This window comes from Medicago truncatula, chromosome 2, assembly GCF_003473485.1.
Source record: "Medicago truncatula cultivar Jemalong A17 chromosome 2, MtrunA17r5.0-ANR, whole genome shotgun sequence".
NCBI lineage: Eukaryota > Viridiplantae > Streptophyta > Magnoliopsida > Fabales > Fabaceae > Medicago > Medicago truncatula.
In genome coordinates, this window is record NC_053043.1 from 18,742,214 (window position 1) to 18,760,876 (window position 18,663).

At 34.1% G+C, this 18,663-nt stretch overlaps 1 protein-coding gene and 1 pseudogene across 1 annotated transcript; both read left to right on the plus strand.

The window, feature by feature from the left end:
• The first annotated feature begins 2,395 nt into the window (after positions 1-2,395).
• LOC11441243 (probable polygalacturonase) lies at positions 2,396-7,218 on the plus strand. Its single transcript, XM_003595295.4, has 5 exons — positions 2,396-3,068; positions 3,840-3,960; positions 4,505-4,753; positions 5,663-5,816; positions 6,463-7,218. The coding sequence occupies exons 1-5, from the start codon at positions 2,694-2,696 to the stop codon at positions 6,986-6,988; spliced, it is 1,425 nt and encodes a 474-aa protein (XP_003595343.1). The 5' UTR covers positions 2,396-2,693; the 3' UTR covers positions 6,989-7,218.
• A 2,392-nt stretch (positions 7,219-9,610) lies between these two features.
• On the plus strand, positions 9,611-12,872 carry LOC11441681 (probable polygalacturonase; annotated as a pseudogene).
• Positions 12,873-18,663: the final 5,791 nt, after the last annotated feature.

An 18,663-nucleotide genomic window follows, 5' to 3' on the forward strand; every position in this document is an offset into this window, starting at 1 on the left:
ATTACAATTAATTGTGTATGTGAGACCTAAATATAAAAGGTGACAGAGGGTGTTTATAAAAACAATCATCTTTATAGGCACCTAATTGATTGATGTTATAATTGGGAGTGTTTATCTAACATGATATTTTTTTGAAGACATAAAAATGGAATATATTAACAACGGCAGTGAGCCACTTCAGTATAAGGTGTACCAAAGAGCCACTCCTGAAGAAAAAAAATCAGTCATACAATATTTACAAGACAAAGGTCGGTTGATGTCCAAACATAACAAAGGGTCCGACCACCATCTCTGAGAGCCATACACAAACGTGGTATTATTAGCTTTAAGTCACCAAAACAAATGAAATTTAACTTTTTCTAAGAGTTGATCTGTGGTGGTTTGGATGTTATTAAATATTTTGTTATTACGTTCATTCCAAACCATACAGAAACAAAGTAACGAAATGAGCTGAAGAAATGATCTATGCTTCTTTCCGTGCTATGTGTAATGAGTGAACTGAAAGAAATGCTCACAAATGTCATAAGGTTCGACACCTGAAACGCCAATCCACGACCTAATATACTGCCACAAAGAGCCGAAACTGTCACAATGAAGAAACAAATGAGACGTTGATTCGTTATTCTTGGTTGGCAACCTGTCTCGCAGCAATCGTCAAGCAAAAATGGAAACCTTCATAGGAACCTGCTTATGCCAAACAAGATTATTCATTCCATCAGCTGGATGGTCGGTCTGAGTAGTCAGAATGTGATAGACATCGCTCACAGTGTAACACCCCATCAATGTTTGGGTCCATTGCCACCTGTCAAAAACATTAGTCTCCAAAACATCATTAAGAAGATTACTACACTCCACAACTAGCTCCTCCTCCTCCCACACCCACAATCTTCTCCTCCAACTCCACGCCTCACCACCTTCCTTCCAACCAAGAGCAAACATGTCAGCCACCGTACACAACTTATGAATCACTAAATCAAATAAACGACTAAATCGCATACGTAAAGGAACATCTCCTAACCACCTATCATACCAAAAGAATGTACTTGTTCCATCCCCCACTCTTTTAGTATGATATTAAATAGGAAAAGAACCCTTCATTATAGATGGCCTAATAACATTAAAGAGAAGAAAAAGAAGAAGAAAAAAAACATTGCAATTAGCTAGATTGACACCTCTTATAAATTCTAAAAAAAAGTTTCGTTAAGGACAAGTTTATTAAAAAAAACATCAAAACCACTATTACAGTGGATATGTTCAATTCTCAAGTTCAGGATGCTACAGTTCTTGTGAATTTAGCTCCGTTGATAAAGATATTGTGATATATAGAGACCGAAATTTAAACCCTAAAATCTTCACTTATTTGTTTTCTTCTCACTAGACTACCTCACAAAAAAAAAAAAGATAATTTGTTTTCTTCTCACTAGACTACCTCACAAAAAAGAAGATAAATAATGTGATAATAATTTGTTCTCTTTGTTACAGCTTAATAATTTGAATGTAATCATATTTTATGTGAAGTTTCAAGTTTAAACTTGGGTCATCACTTTTTGTTTCTCCTTGGGTGTTTATGAGTATATATTGCCACCTATGCCAATAGAAAAATAAATAAATAAATAATGCATTAAAAAATGAATATTAAGTTGCATTTTTGGCCCTCAACTTTCATAAATCGATGATTTTGGTACCTGAATTTTCAAAATAGCATTTTTAGCCATTAAACTTTAACCCCTTTTGCAAAAGTGATGACCCCTTGATTTTGACCGGATCAACCTATACATGCACACCAAATTCAATGACTCAGGTGCCACATATGTATTTTATTATTTGGCTAAGTTTTACATTTTTGACCCTCCAACTTACACAAACCTGTTATTTAGCCTTCTAACTTGCATAAACCAATGTTGGCCTGGTTAAAATCAATGGGAACATCACTTTTGCAAAATGGACTAAAATCAGAGGGTCGAAAGTGCTATTTTGAAAGTCGAGAGTTAAAATCACCAATTTATAAAAGTCAGAGACCAAAAATGTAATATAGAAGATAAAAATATTAATGACGTATTACGTGGGTTTCTATCTTTTTTTGTGGTGATATTTTTTGTTTGGTGGTGATGTGGGTTTCTATCTAAGAAATTAGTCATTTTCGTTAGTTCATCATTGTATCGAAATTTTAAAATAGTCATTGATTTTGCGCTCAATTAATTAAAATAGTTCTTAACGTTAAAATGTTTATTTCTCATATTAGTCCTCAATATACTTAATATCATGTCGATCTCCATAAATACCGTCATATCTATCGCTATAAAAAAGTAAAAAATGAGTTACCACTTACCATCTACGTTGAAAAAGTATTTTTACTTATAGACAAAAATAATTATTTACCCTCAAAAAATTCGGAACATGAACAGCAACTCCGAGTCCGACAACAACATGCGATCTAAACCACTGTTAACTTGAAAACTCTAAACCTCTAAACATCATTGTCCTTTGTTTTGCTTGCAACTCAATCATCACCAATTCCATTTCGTAGCACAAATCAATCATTCATTCTTCAAACGTTCCATCAACTTCACTTTGAATACACTCTAAATCCTCACCAAATCTTGATTCATACCCCAAAACCCACTTTCTTATTCCAATTCCAAAAAATTCAATTTTGAACCAAACCCACTTCACCATTTTCCAAATCAACCATCATGGTCTTTTCATCTCCTCACAAGAGCACAAGTTTCTTCTTTGTGTTTTTAATAATTGCAGCACTTGGTTCTGTTTTTTTGGTGTGGCAGAGGAATGTGATTAATGGGTTTTTGGTATTGGGTGAGGAATTGAATTGGGAGGCACCAAAACTGAGACCTGTGGTTTTTAATTTGACTGATTTTGGTGGTGTTGGTGATGGTGTTACTCTTAATACTAAGGCTTTTGAAAGAGCTGTTTCTGTTATTTCTAAGTTTAGGAATCAGGGTGGTGCTCAGTTGAATGTGCCTCCTGGTTTTTGGCTTACTTCGCCGTTTAATCTTACTAGTCGTATGACTCTTTTTCTTGCTCGTGATGCCGTGATTCTTGCTGTTCAGGTGGCTTTTCTTTATATACTAATGTCATTGTTAAGGTTTTTCGTGTTTTTGTTGTTTTAGGATTTGTTTCCGAGTTTAATTGATATGCATTGTCAGTGTAAAGAAGTTTTACATATGCATACGATCATGGTTATTAAATCGAGATTCAAATTGTGATTCGGAAGACATTCTTTTTCCCCGAATTGTGAATTGAATGTGATTAGGAATCGAAAGATACATTTCCGATATTATGTCACTTTTAAGTAAAAAAACAAATGAGATAACAAATTTATAAATTGATATATTGTATATGAACCTTAAAATAATTCAATATTGAAGTCATATATCAAATAAGGAAAGAAAAGCGGTTTGTTATACGAAATTAACAAAACGTAGTGGTTGACTACATTAGGTTTAGGTAGTGATTCATTAGAATGAGTCGGAATTGAAGACGTGATTCATGTTCTAGTAGAAGGAGTCGGAATTTAAGATACTAATAAGCATGTAATCCAATCACATCTCACCAACTAGATAATTCTAGAGATGTTTTAGGAACTAATGTAATAAAGTGATATAATGATTGGGTTTATGTGTAAATATTTTTATATTGACAGTGCATATATCTATTAAATCCTTTGTTTTGTTGCAAGGGAAAAAAGTGAATAAAACCATTAATTCAGATTTATTGAATTTCATTTTGTGGGTTGTTATTTATTTGCATAAATAAGATAGTTGATTAGATTTTGAAACTTTTGCTTATGCCGTGTTTGTTCTCTTTTTGATGATTGATAGGATGAAAAGTATTGGCCATTGATGCCTGCATTGCCTTCATATGGGTATGGTAGAGAGCATCCTGGACCGCGGTATAGCAGTTTGATTCATGGTCAAAATCTTAAAGATGTTGTGATAACAGGTGAGGACTTTTCTTTCTTGTTCTCGTGTGTGTTACCGACATACACCCTGCTAGAGGGAAAGACCTAAGACAACTTAACATTTTATTTGTTATCATCAATCATAATGAATCTAAAATCAATTGTTTAATCAATTATCCCATAATAGGCCGTAAATTTGGTGGCAACATGCGAGTATGTAAAAGTTGTTTGCTTCTCTGGAAAAATTAATTCACATTAGATGAACTATGCAGAGAAGCATAGTGAACTAATTACGACTATGAAGCACTGACACAGACACAAATACTGGACACGACACTGACATGTCGACACCAATAATATTTTTTGAGAAAATGGTATAAGTAAATGTAACCGCATATGTCAGTGTTAGAAACCGACACATGTTAAACTACGAACACACGTTCAATTTGAAGCTTCAGTGCTACATTTACAGGTCAACCATGTTCATGATAAACAAAGTAGGCTTCCACAGTACAGGGTCTCTTTTCTTTGTTTAACGTATAATCTCTAAGTTTCTCTGATTCTATATATTCTCATAATTGACAGGGCATAATGGTACCATAAATGGACAGGGACAAACATGGTGGACAAAACATCTCCATAAGCTTCTCAATTACACAAGGGGGCCACTTGTTCAGATCATGTATTCTAGTGACATTGTGATCTCAAATATTACCCTGCGTGACTCTCCGTTTTGGACTCTTCATCCATATGACTGCAAGAACGTTACAATAAAAAACGTTACAATATTGGCTCCTGTATATCATGCTCCAAATACTGATGGCATAGATCCTGGCAAGTATCTTTTTCACAATACCATAAGTAGTTTCATATCTTACTATATGATCTGCTTGTTGTTTCTTTATTCACTTACGATTTACTAGATGTTCATGATAGTGGAGGATAGTGTTAGGATATAGAATATTGGATAATTAGAGTAATTAAGAGTGAGTTATTAAAAGTTAGTAAGTTGATATGCATTTTAAGTGGTTGTTAGGAGTCGTTACTTTGGTTATTCTATCAAATGTGTTTATGCTTTTCAAGTTAGTGAATGAATATTTATCAATCACAGCTTGCAAGAAAATTTGCTGAATCATTTTGTTGGCAAACACTTTATTAACACATCTGTCAAGTAGTGCTTAGAACGGATGTAAGAAGTTGCTATAAATCCTCTATCCAGTTTTTTCCTAATAAAGTGTCGGTCTATCTCAATGTGTTTTGTCCTATCATGCTTTATAGGATAGTAAACAACACAAATAGCCGCGACCATTGTTGAAAAATAACTTCATAGGGCCTTCATACTTTATCTTCAAGTTATTATCAAGTAAAATTTTCATCTACAATAGCTCAAATATACCACTATAGCGTTTTGGGGGTCGGCTATCCCCTACGCTATGCTACTGACTACATAGATCAAAACAATGTTACTTTACTTTGTTTATTTCAAAGACATTTCAGTAATAACCCCGTCAATAACACTCACCTTACTGGCAAAGAGATGAGTAAAATAGTCACGAACCAGCTGACATAGTTTCACCTTGAATTATATCTTATTTGACGCTTGTTCTATTTGTCATTACTAAGTGTTATATGGAATTCTCTGGATGAAATCTTAGGGAATCCCTGTTTGATTATTCTTTTCCTAAAGTATTTATTTGTTGCATGAAGAAGTTTAACATGCCCCAGTTTCTATAATATGAACAGATTCTTGTGAGGATATGTTAATAGAGGATTGTTACATAAGTGTGGGAGACGATGCGATTGCAATAAAAAGTGGATGGGATCAATATGGAATTGCCTATGCAAAGCCTTCTAAGAATATAATAATCCGAAACCTTGTTGTTCGTTCTAATGTCAGGTAAACTGAAATTCTAACACAACTCACTATTCATTTTTCATACCTTTGAGTATCTTGTTCTTTATGTGTATTTTGAAAAATGTTAGGCTTAAATGTACTTTTGGTTCCCTATTCTCGCTGATTCATATTTTAATCGCCTCATTTTTAAAGCCAGAAATGTTACCCCTAGTTTCAGAAATTTTCTCCACCATTGAATTTGGGGCTTCTTTTTATTGACGTGTCAATACATATGTAGATTAAATCTTATTATTTTCTTTTACATTTATTAAAGTAATTTATTATTTTAAAAAATAAAATAAAAAATGTAAAACCTTTAAAATATCAGATTTCCCAAAAATTATGCACTGTTGCATTACCTAATAACTTGCCAGCTCATTATTCAACAAGATGTCAGGAAAAATATGTCCCAAATTCAGTAGTGGAGAAATTTTTTGAAAATTTAAAATCGGAGGACTATATTTCCGGATTTAGAAATTGAAGGACGAAAATTGTGAATAGAGGGACCAAAAGTAAATATTTTTTGCGAAGAAGCCAAAAGCGACCGTAAGTGAATTTAAGCTAAGATGTTATAAATCATTAGGAAACACAAAATGTTAGCCATGGATTATTCTGAATCTACATATTGTTTTTGTGTGAATTGCAACAGTGCTGGTATCTCAATAGGAAGTGAGATGTCTGGCGGAGTATCCAATGTCACCATTGAAAACATTCTTGTATGGGAATCTAGACGTGCCATAAGGATCAAGACTGCACCTGGAAGAGGCGGATATGTGCGCCAAATAACCTACCGGAACATAACTTTCCACAATGTCCGTGTTGGAATTGTTATCAAGACTGATTACAATGAACACCCTGATGATGGATATGACCCTACAGCGCTTCCAATTCTCAGAGATATAAGTTTCACCAATATCCGCGGCGAGGGAGTTCGTGTACCGGTACGCATTACTGGTAGTGAAGAGATTCCAGTTAGAAATGTGACTTTCCATGATATGAATGTTGGGATCACATACAAAAAGAAGCATATATTCCAATGTGCCTTTGTGGAAGGTAGGGTAATAGGAACCATTTTTCCAAAACCATGTCGGAATTTTGATCAGTACAATGAGCAAGGAGAGTTGGTTAAGCAAGCTGTGTCACAGAATGTAACAGACATAGATTATGAAATTTGAGTTTATCAAATATTCCAAACTACTAGCATCTGGTCCATCATTAATCAGTTTATGTCTGATCGTTTGTATATTCAATTTTGTGAGGGATGGAACAGTCAAGTCATACCTTTTTTTTTTCCTCGTAATTTCATGTGTCATAGAGCATTGATAGTTTGCTCAGGTTATGAGTTGTATATAGAATTAGAAAATAATTTCAGTTGCTTATATAAATTTTCCCAAGATTTCATAAATGCGAAGGTTGTTCGGAAATACAGACATGAACATTGAACACGATACTGATAAATAGACACTTAAAATAATTTGATAAAGTGAAAGTGATCAAAAACAACCACATGTGTCGATATCGAACACCGATACATGTTGGATATTGGACATACCTTCAATCTAAAATATTGGTTGCATGCTCTTTTTTTTTTTTTTATTGCAATTGTATCTATTAACTGCTCTATTTTATCACGTTGTATTTCTTTGATGAGGAAGAGTTATTTTTCAAGGTTCTTATTTCATATGACCATAATAGTAGTGGATTTGTATCTATTAACTAGGTAAACAAATTTTTGGTGTATTTGCTCCTATGCTCTTTTATCTTTGTTCTTTGGTTCGGTTGTGATTTTGCTTTACATAAAGGGTGCTAGATACGATCTAGATATGTTTTTGTTGCTTGAGACTGTTTGATTATTGATTGTCATTCATGTTTGTTCCAAATCTATGTTCTGCTTTATTTTGACAAAAGGTTTGAATTCACAGCAATAACAATGATAATATATTAAAAACGATTTTTTTTTTAAGAAACCAAAATGAATTATATTCAACCACAAATAGATCCCAACCAGCACAAGGAGTGTATGGTGAAGATTCAAAAGTCATTATAAACCGAGCACCAACAGAACAGAGAGCAACAAAAACGCTAGTTAGGAAACAAGACAAAATCACTAATTAGGTAACATAGCTCAAACACTAAAAGGATTAGTCCATCATAGATGAAAATCAAAGGCTAAGATTTCGTTTTTAGTTTTCAACTACCAAAAAGATAAAAGCGTCACTTTATCAAAAAAGTTGGTTCATAGACGAATCCTTTGGCTGAAAAATGTGACAATTCCTTTCATTTCAAATAACCCAAACACAAGATAGCCAAATCAATGGAAGAGAAGATCGACATTTTCTAGACTCACCTCCTAAACTTTCGTATTGAGTGACGTGATCAGAAAGACACATCAGACCTGCTGAGTGAATGTCTAACCATTGCAGAATGAGAAACAAATTGTTACCATAAAAATTACAACCAAAAAACTAGTGATTGACGCTTTCCTCCATCTCATAGCCACTCGAAGACATTATAATTAAACGGAAAAATTCCAAGCCGAAGCCAATTTTCCTTCATTGGTATGCGATTGTGTAATAACTGTCAAATAAACAAAGAAACCTTCAAAGGGATAGTTTTATTCCAGACAATATCTTAGGTGCCATAAAGACCAGCCTGCTCCACATGAGAGACCATATGATAGATGTTGCTTATTGTGTATTCTATGCTTGGATCAAGATTCCAATCCCATTTGTCTTTCATATCATCCTGCAAAAAAATGTTATACAACAATTAACTACACTCTGCTCTTCCTCCAAACCTAATAACCTCCTCCTCCCCTTTCATCCATCTTCCCCAATACCTCACCCTAAGGAACAAACCTCAGGCACATACACCAAATGATCCTCCGATAACTCGAAATGATGTCTAAACTTATCTTATCTGCCTTCCAACCACTAGTCTAACCAAAAGAACGTTTGGCCCCATCACCTTTTGGTCAGAGATTACCTGGGATAAAATTTGTTAATATTAACAATGGTTGTTAATATTATTCAATGAGATTAGATATGCAAGTATTAACCAAGCAATGGATTGGTCTAAGTTGTAAGGGACTTGAGCCCCTTACGCAAGTGGTAAGGGATATTCCGACAAAGATTAATTACCATTAAAAGACGTTGAAAACTTCATACCTTTAATATGGTAAACAAAAACGAAAGTATATCCATGTATTAGAAGAAGAAGAAAAAAAACTTGTATTTTGGAAGAATTCAATAATCATAAAACTTAAACTTGATTCATGACCGAATTATAATTCTTCGAGCAAAATATCAGGCTGTCCCAAGTGCTGAGAAATCAACCGATGCAAGGGCTTTAAGCCTAAAAAATAAATAAATTACTTAACAAAGATAAAAAGCCTTCAATCAAAATATGTTCATGTTTATGTAATGAAAAAAATCAGAGCTCGGCAGCTTCAATAGAAAGGAATTCAATGTCCACTAAATTGTGTAAGTTGTGATGTCATGTATGAAGACCTTGCACATATTATACTTGTAGTTGGAAGTCCTTTTGCCATTCAAATTTGGCGCGCTAGTGGTATGTGGCATGCTGTCGAGAAATGCAGCGTGGGATACGAAAACTGCAGCACAGCAGCAGCAGCAGCTATCTTTGTCCATTTACAGCAGATATTGCAGACCAATGTCATCCGTTTTACGTTATTTTATGGAGTTTGTGGAAGAACTGCAACCTTAAACCGTGGCAGAACGCAACGCAGCTCCTTGACAGAGCAATGTGGCTGATCGAAGATTGGACAGCAGCAAATGATGCAGGCCCGACCTGGTTCAGCAGAAACGTCGGGAAGCAGATTGGCAGGGAGCGCAATGTCCAGCAATGGTGCAGCAGATACGAAAGTTGTGAGGTGGCAAAAACTTATCGAGGCAAATGTAAGTGGAATATCGACGCATCTTTCTCTATACAGCTGAAGGCTTGACATAGGTATGTGTATTAGAGACGAAGGCGGCACTTTTGTTCTTGTTAAGACTGTGGTTATATCAAATCAATACCGTCGGGACACAGACTGTTGACTGTCAAAGATATATTTTTTAAAGATTTTAGATTTAAATATATTTTAGATATTTTTCTGAAGGAAAATATATTTTAGATATAAAATGAGATATCATTAGGATTTATAATTTGCATTTCTGTTTATCATATATATTTTTAGAATTTATATTTCATTTAAATATATGTTTTAGAAATATGTTTTGTATTACAATTTAATTCTATATATAGTCATTAGAAAAGAGTTTTCTCCACCTAAAATATATATCTCATCTCATCTCATAACACAAAAACCTCTCAAGACACCGTTCCTAACACACTTTTTTATTCCTAAAACCTTACATATTCGACACATTTTACTTGATCATCGTTAGGGTGTTTTTAGATACAACACTCCAACCGGAGTGACAAATAAACTATTGTGTTTTACTACCTTAAATTTACGAGATCCAATGGCCAACACTATTCAGACGAACGTTAGCCAACACTGTTGACAACAACGTCCAGGCACACCTTATGAACGGAACAACAACTTCATCTTCCAACTCAACTTCGTTCACCATATTAGAACGTAGAAGAATCATGATGGTCTTTGTTTTTCTGTGTGTTGCAGCGCTTGGTTCGATATTTTTGGCGCGGCAGAGGAATGTTTTGGTGTTGCGTGGGGAACAAGTTTGGGAGTCACCGAAGCTAAGGCCTGTGGTTTTCAATTTGACTGATTTTGATGGGGTTGGTGATGGAGTTACTCTTAATACTAAGGCCTTAGAAATAAGGGTGGTGCTCAGTTGAATGTTCCACCTGGTTTATGGCTTACTGCACCTTTCAATCTAACAAGTCATATGAGTAAATGTATGAAAACTTATTCAAAAATAAATGTATGAGTAAAACTTTTTTACACATATAAGTTGCTAAGGAAAAATTGAATAATTATGACCATAAATTTAGGCTATTTAACTTTATTTCGTGGTTTATTGTTTATGTGCATGTTCCCTTAGTAATGAAATATAAACAAAAATGATAGTTGAAAAGTTGATGTATATAAATTAAATTTTTATTGATCTTTCAACTATTATTTTTGTTTATATTTCATTCTCGAGGGAGAAAATAAGATGGTAGATTAAAGTTTTAAACTTTTGCTTATGCTGTGTTTGTTCTCTTGTAATAGGATGAAAAGTATTGGCCATTGATGCCTGCATTACCATCATATGGGTATGGTAGGGAGCATCCTGGGCCGCGGTATAGCAGTTTGATTCATGGTCAAAATCTTACAGAGGTGAGAATTTTTCTTCCTTGTTCATGATGAGACTTGTGCTTAGATTAACTTATAAACAACTTATCTAGTCATATCTACAGAGTACTAACATAAGCACTTGACAGGTGTGTTTGAAGAGTTTAGTTAAAACAACTTATGACATGTGCTTAAGTTGTTTTAGCTAAGTTTGATAAGCACTCCATGATGAACTTATAAAAACAGTGTATAAGTTATATGAAAATAATTTTTAGCAGGTCTCACTCGAGTCATGTCCAATCTTAAGCGTGTTAAGAGTCTTTACAAGCTCGTTTTGTAGGGCTGAGTTACTCCCGACCTAAATTTTAAGAATCTGAAATACCATACATTTTGCGGAAACATTAGATGAACTATACAGTCGAGCATACTGAACTTGTAAGCAGGGTGAACTAATTACGATTCAACCATGATAACGATAAACAAAGTAGGCTAGCATAATCCTAGGTCTCTAACTTTTCATTGTTTAATGTATAATTTCTAAGTTTCCGACTCTATCATTTCGCATGATTGACCAGGGCATAATGGCACCATAGATGGACAAGGACGCACGTGGTGGACAAAATATCGCCAGAATCTTCTCAACCATACAAGGGGGCCACTTGTTCAGATCATGTGGTCTAGTGACTGCAAGACTCTCCTTTTTGGACTCTTCATCCATATGACTGCAAGAACGTTACAGTAAAAACGTTACGATATTGGCTCCTTTAGATGATGCTCCAAATACTGATGGCATAGATCCTGGCAAGTATCTGTTTTATAATCCAATAAGTATATTATAGCTAAATATATGATATGTTGGTCGTTTCTATATGGAGTTGCGATTTACTAGATGTTCATGATAGGGGTGGATAGTTTCATCTTTATCGAGGTTATTACTTGAAAAACAAGTCAAAATATAGGGGTTATAGAATGGCTTATAGTGCACTATATATTGGGATATCGATCCTGTAAATGATCTTGATTTTTATGTTTTACTGTGTTTCTGGCTAACTGTACTGTTTTCTTGCTAAACAAAAGTTCCAGCCGATGTTTCCATCGTAGAGGCATGATTAGGTTCTGTTTTTTGTTTTTCTGTATTCGAGAAATTATTTGAATCAAACTAATGTAATGTGCACCCAGGGTAAACGGCAAGAGAATGTAAAATACAAAAAGCTATCATCTTTGCCACTAGCGCAAACGTCCCTTCATAATCGACGCCATTGGTCTGATTTTATCATTTCGCCACTAGTCTTTCCTTAAATCGGTTAAGAGTGTCATCTGATTTATGCATAATTGTACAGATCCACTTAACGAGTTTCTAATTCCTCGGCCTCTTAACAATCTCCAAATTTTCATTCCTTTTCAATTTCCTTCATCAATTCATCCATAGGTTAGACCAAATTTTTATTCTTTGGTGCCTCTTGACAGATGTCGAGTTTCTCATAGTTCTCAAATTTCTCAGGTGAACTGAATTTCTAATTCAACTCAATGTTCTTCTTGCATACCTTTGACTATCTTATTCTTTATGTGTTTGTCAAAAAATATTATGAAACATTTATGATTATGAAACACGATAAAATGTTAGGCATTTGAATATTCTGAAGCTCAATGTTGTTCTTTGTGTGAAATGCAACAGTTCTGGCATCTCAATAGGAAGTGAGATGTCTGGTGGAGTATCCAATATCACCATCGAGAACATTCTTGTATGGAAATCTAGACGTGCCATCAGGATCAAAACCGCACCTGGAAGAGGTTGATACGTTCGCTAAATAACTTACCGTAATCTAACTTTCAATGATGTCCGTAATGGAATTGTTATCAGAACTAATTACAACGAACACCCTGACGCTGGCTATGTCCCTACAACGTTTCCAATTCTCAGAGACATAAGCTTCACCAATATTCGCGGCAAGGGTGTTACTCTTAATACTAAGGCTTTTGAAATCAACCGATGGTGTTACTCCTCCAGTTGATCCAATTGAACCGGTTAGTCTGCGGTTGGTTCGATCCCGGTTTAATCCTCCGTAAGTTTGTAGGTATATTTGTTATCTATATCAAATTGTAAATAGCTGCAATCAAAATTGTCTTATTTTAGTAATTAATATTCACTTAAGAGATTACACAATAGAAGGGATTAACTTTTCATCTAAATAGTTAAACGTACATATTAACAATCTCACAACAAACATACATGTTTACCATTGTATTTTTTTTTTTTTGGTTAACTATTATCATTGTTCTTATTTGTATACTCCAACGAATTACATTTTACACTTGCATCCAATAAAATCACTTTAAATTTTTAAGGGTGCGTTTGTTTCAGCTTTAAAAAAAAAATAGATTTTGAGTTACAAAAATCTAGAGATTTTTTTTAGAGATTTTTAAAAAAATCTTAAGCTATTTCTATTTGCTTACTATCATAACAGTCATTTTTTTTTAAGATTTGAAGCTCTTACACTTGAGTTCCTTGTATTTAGAAAAAAAATAGATTTTGGAAAAGCTACTTGAAATAGCTTTTCATTTTGAAGCTAAAAATGATTTTTTTTAACAAAATGGATTTTTTTTAAATCGAAAACAAACACTACAAAAATAAAAAATAAAATGATTTTTTAGTTAAAAATAGAGATTTTTTCAAAAAATTCCAAAACAAATGGGTCCTAAATCATCTTTACTTGACGTGATTTTATTGGATGCATGTATACAAAAATGGAACTACGTAATATTCAAGTGGGACGACCGCCACCCATGTCATATGTAGTATTACACTACCCATCTATATAAGTATAATAAATAAATTCAACAAACACATTTTCTCTTTATCATGTAATTTTCTTTTTTTGCTAATCCTTTCATCATATAATATAGTGACATTTTTTATATAAATTCCACTAATAGTAACTATAACTTGCTAATTCCAAAGCGTGTTTCACCGAAATAAGCAAATCACTTGCACCTTCTTGCTATAACTTACTTAATATAGTAAAAAACTGTTTGTTTATAAATATTTCTAGTCTCACTATTTTATATGATGTGAGACTTCTATTTCAAGGCTACATTTACCATGTCTTTCTTTTTATGTTGTTTTTCTTGGGTCTCAAGGCACATATTGAAATATTTAACATAGGCATATTTTTATTTATTTTTTGAAAAATAGCATTGACTTAATTGAATGAGTATTGTTCCCCAGCGATCGGAACCATCTTCCGTTAAGCCATTTTCGCTTCCTGATACCTACCGAAATCTATCTTCCAACGTTTTTTTACTGAATTTGAGCAATGCAGGGGAGAAGAACAATTACGAGTGTTTTACATATTGAGCTTTAGTTATCCAAGTTTAGGATTTCATGACCTAAAGGATCTAAACCAATTAGACTTCACCTTACCTTGCTTTTAAACTCTAGTCTTTCTAAACAATTTTAACCTTTAACCGATCTAAAATATTTGTCATTAATTACAAAAATATATTCACATTTTTGTTACATAATTTGGTTTGTGATTGATGTAAAAGCCTCTTATAAATTATGTTTCTCGGAACTAACGAATACTTGTAAAAGCCTCTTTTTTTTTTTAGGGAACTTGTAAAAGCCTCTTATAAATCTGATTTTTTTTTTCTTTCGCAACGGTTTCCAACCCACCAAAAGTGAGCGACTAATCCGACTCATGCGTAGAGGCATGCGCACTGCCCAAATATTGTTCCTCCTGAGAATCGAATCCGGTATTCCCTGAATGCATCCTTGGAAGCAGCTTCTTGCCACTGGAGCCCAAACAACTTGGTTAAATTTTCTAAATGGAGAGGAAGTGGGGCAGCTTTAATGGTCATGAATATCACGCTCACGCCTAATAGTCAAAAGAAATTAAAACGAAAAATGTCATAAAAATCACGTGGATGAGTAAAAGAGAAAACAAACCCCCACTAAGTAATCAAAGATTAAAATAGTGAAAAGGCTAGCTCAGCTTATAAAATACCCCCTCTTTATCAAGTTATAAATTGGTTAAGAAAAAAATTATTATAAAATATAAGACGTTTTATAATATCAATAAAATATTAGATTCTTTTTTTTTTTGTATTATATGAGCAACTATTTATTACTCTACTTTTAATTATTTAATTTAGGATAATTTTGTAAAATAGTTTATAGTTTCTCTTTCTCATACAACATTAATTACACTTCTTAATTTGAGTGAAATGGTCAAAAAGTCGTACTCCCTCCGTTTCAAAATATAAGCAAAATTCACTTTTTAGGTTCATTCATTTAATGATGTACATCATTAAATGAATGAACCTAAAAAGTGAATTTTGCTTATATTTTGAAACGGAAGGAGTACAATTTAAGACAGATGGAGTAGAGTTTTGTCAAAAGCAAAAAAAAAAAAAAAAACTTATAAGATAGAGTTGAAAACATGTTCTATCCTAAATTAAGTGTTTGTGATAATAAAAATATAGAGTCGATAAAGCTAAATGATAAACTTTTACGTCCTGAATATGAACGTGCCTGGTCGGAGATCTTTGGATGATGGTGTTGGATGACCTATGAATGTAGGATCTTTGTAAGCAACCATTTTTTTGGACAGAAGGGGATGGTACCTGCAAATTTTCTCAATCAAATACAAGGCCATGCTCTAATAATAAAAATGGACCCTTAAAAAAATTATCAATTATTTAAACAATTAAAAACTAGAAAATTTTAGTTGGCAATTAAAATCACAAATTAACAATAAGTGTTGTTTTGCTTTCAGTTTGTTTTTGTTAATTTTTGTTGGTGGTGGTGGTGGATGTGTATGGATTGGGTTTGGTCTATCTTGTTTATTTACTCTTTTTTTATCAGATAATAAGTGTTTCGTTTGGCCAACCTACCATATAACAAAATTATCGAGGCCTCAAAAAAGTGGAGGCTAAACTCCATAGAGCTGAATGTTCTTGTCAATGATCGGCTCTGTTGAGGCAAAATCCCTAATTAATTTTAAAGATAATAAACTTTAATGATTAAGGATTAAATGGACTTTGATTAATTCCTTGGTATTTAACTTGTGCTCTTGAGTGTTTTCACTAAGACAGGAACAAGGTCTGAATCATACCAAGATGCATAAAATCAAAGGACATTGAATCCATGAACTAATTCTAAAGTTCAGAAAGTTAGTTCAGAATGTTGATCAGAAAGTTGATCAGAACGTTCTGATGAGAGCTCAGAAGCAACCCTGTTCAGAAGCAACCTTGCTCAGAAGCAACCCTGTTCAGAAGCAACCTTGCTCAGAAGCAACCCTGTTCAGAAGCAACCTTGTTCAGAAGCAACCCTGTTCAGAAGCAACCCAGTTCAGAAGGTTGTTCAGAACCCAGTTCAGAAGGTTGTTCAGAAGCAACCAGTTCAGAAGCAACCTAGTTCAGAAGGTTGTTCTTATACAAGCCAAGAATCTCAAGAACTGTGATCAAGGTCATGCAAGGCACATGTGACATGAATATATGTCCAGGAAAGTACATTTGCATGGATCAATCAAGCAATAAAGGCATATACAAGAGTTATGTCAAAGAAGGCATTCAATGTTCATTTAAGACTATGAACATTGATGTACTAGGAATATTTCACAAAGGAATATCATCCTAGATGTTATCATCACTGCTCTTCATTATTGTTTCACTATTAGGATTTGATTACATCAAATGATAGTCTTACAAATCATCCTAAGTGAAACAGATGGAACATTCTGATGATCAGAATGTTCAAGCTCAGCTCATGCTTACTTTATGAACAGTATAGTAGGTGAAAAGCAAAAAGCAAAAGCAAAGCAAATCTGTCATCTCCAACAAGAGATAGACACGTCTGAGAGTTGGTACTGATCAAGGACAACACAATCTCTCAAAGCATGGGCATGAAGATGCAGAATCCCACTAAATCCTCCTGCACCGGTTCCAAGACAAAATCTGGGAAAGGAACATTCTGATGTATGAAGAAAAGTCCATACATTGGTTATTGTCCAGAAATTCATATGAAAAGCATATGCATAGCCCAGAACTTCATGTGTTCATTCATACATGATGAACCCAGATGAAGAACGTGATGAACCCAGATGAAGATCATCATGAACACAACAACATTCTGATGTTCATCACAGATCAGAATGTTTGCCCAGAATTTCAAGTTAAAGCTTGTGGGACCCAGGACACATGGCATAACACCATTGGACACCCTACAACGGCTATATGAGCCCAAAGACTCTATAAATAGAGGGCTTGGCCTTAGCAAAACTTGCACCATTGCAAAGCATACAAGAAAACAACTCTGATTTTGTTTGAAGCTTTTGCAAACTGAAATTGATCAATCTCTAAGTCTTTCATCAACTTAGTGCAAATCAATACTCTTGTTATCTGTAGGATAACCTCTTCTTCTTCTTTCATTGTTTGTTTTACAAACACCCAACTTCCATACAAATTGTAACAAAGTCTCATCTAGCTTTTAGAGGTCCTAAAGTGTTAGGTTGAGCAAAGGTTGTAAAAGTCTAAGTGGTTAACTTAGCAAGAAGGTGCAAGCCTGCTGAGGCTTAGAGAATACAGGAGTGTAATTGTTCAGGTGAACAAGATTGTAAGGTGCAGGACTTGAGAGGTTATCTCAAGCATCTTAGTGGAAACTCTCACAGGATTGTGGGGAGTGGACTAGCCCACATTGGGTGAACCACTATAACTCTTTGTGTGTTCTTTCTTTCTTCTCTATACTCTTTTATTTACAGTATACACAACACACACTTACACTTATACTTTATTAAGCAATTTTGTTTATGAACTTCAGAACATTCTGAAGTCAGAAAGTTAACATAATTCCAAGTAAACAACTTGAGAATCACTTTTAAGTTTCAGGATAATTTTTAAAGGGTCACAATTCAAACCCCCCTTCCTTGTGACTATTTTATCTACTTCAATTGGTATCAGAGCCTGGTTCTAAGGGTTTGAACACTTAAACAAGTGTTAGAGAAAAGATTCAGGAAGTATGTCTAAAGTCAAGTACATAGCTGAAGGAGGATCTTCAAATAGACCACCACTCTTTGATGGATCAAACTACTACTTCTGGAAAGGCAAGATGGAACTCTTTCTCAGATCTCAAGACAATGATATGTGGGCAGTCATCACAAATGGAGACTTTGTTCCAACAAACAAAGAAGGAGCTGTCAAAGCAAAAAGTGCATGGTCAACAGATGAAAAAGCTCAGGTATTACTAAACTCTAAAGCTAGACTCTTTCTATCATGTGCACTAACCATGGAAGAAAGTGAAAGAGTTGATGAATGTACAAATGCTAAAGGAGTATGGGATACTCTGAAAATACATCATGAGGGTACATCTCATGTCAAAGAAACTAGAATTGACATTGGAGTCAGAAAATTTGAAGTCTTTGAAATGAGTGAAAATGAAACCATTGATGAGATGTATGCAAGATTTACTACAATAGTAAATGAAATGAGATCTCTTGGAAAGGCATATTCCACTCATGATAGAATTAGAAAAATTCTGAGATGTCTTCCAAGTATGTGGAGACCTATGGTCACTGCAATCACTCAGGCCAA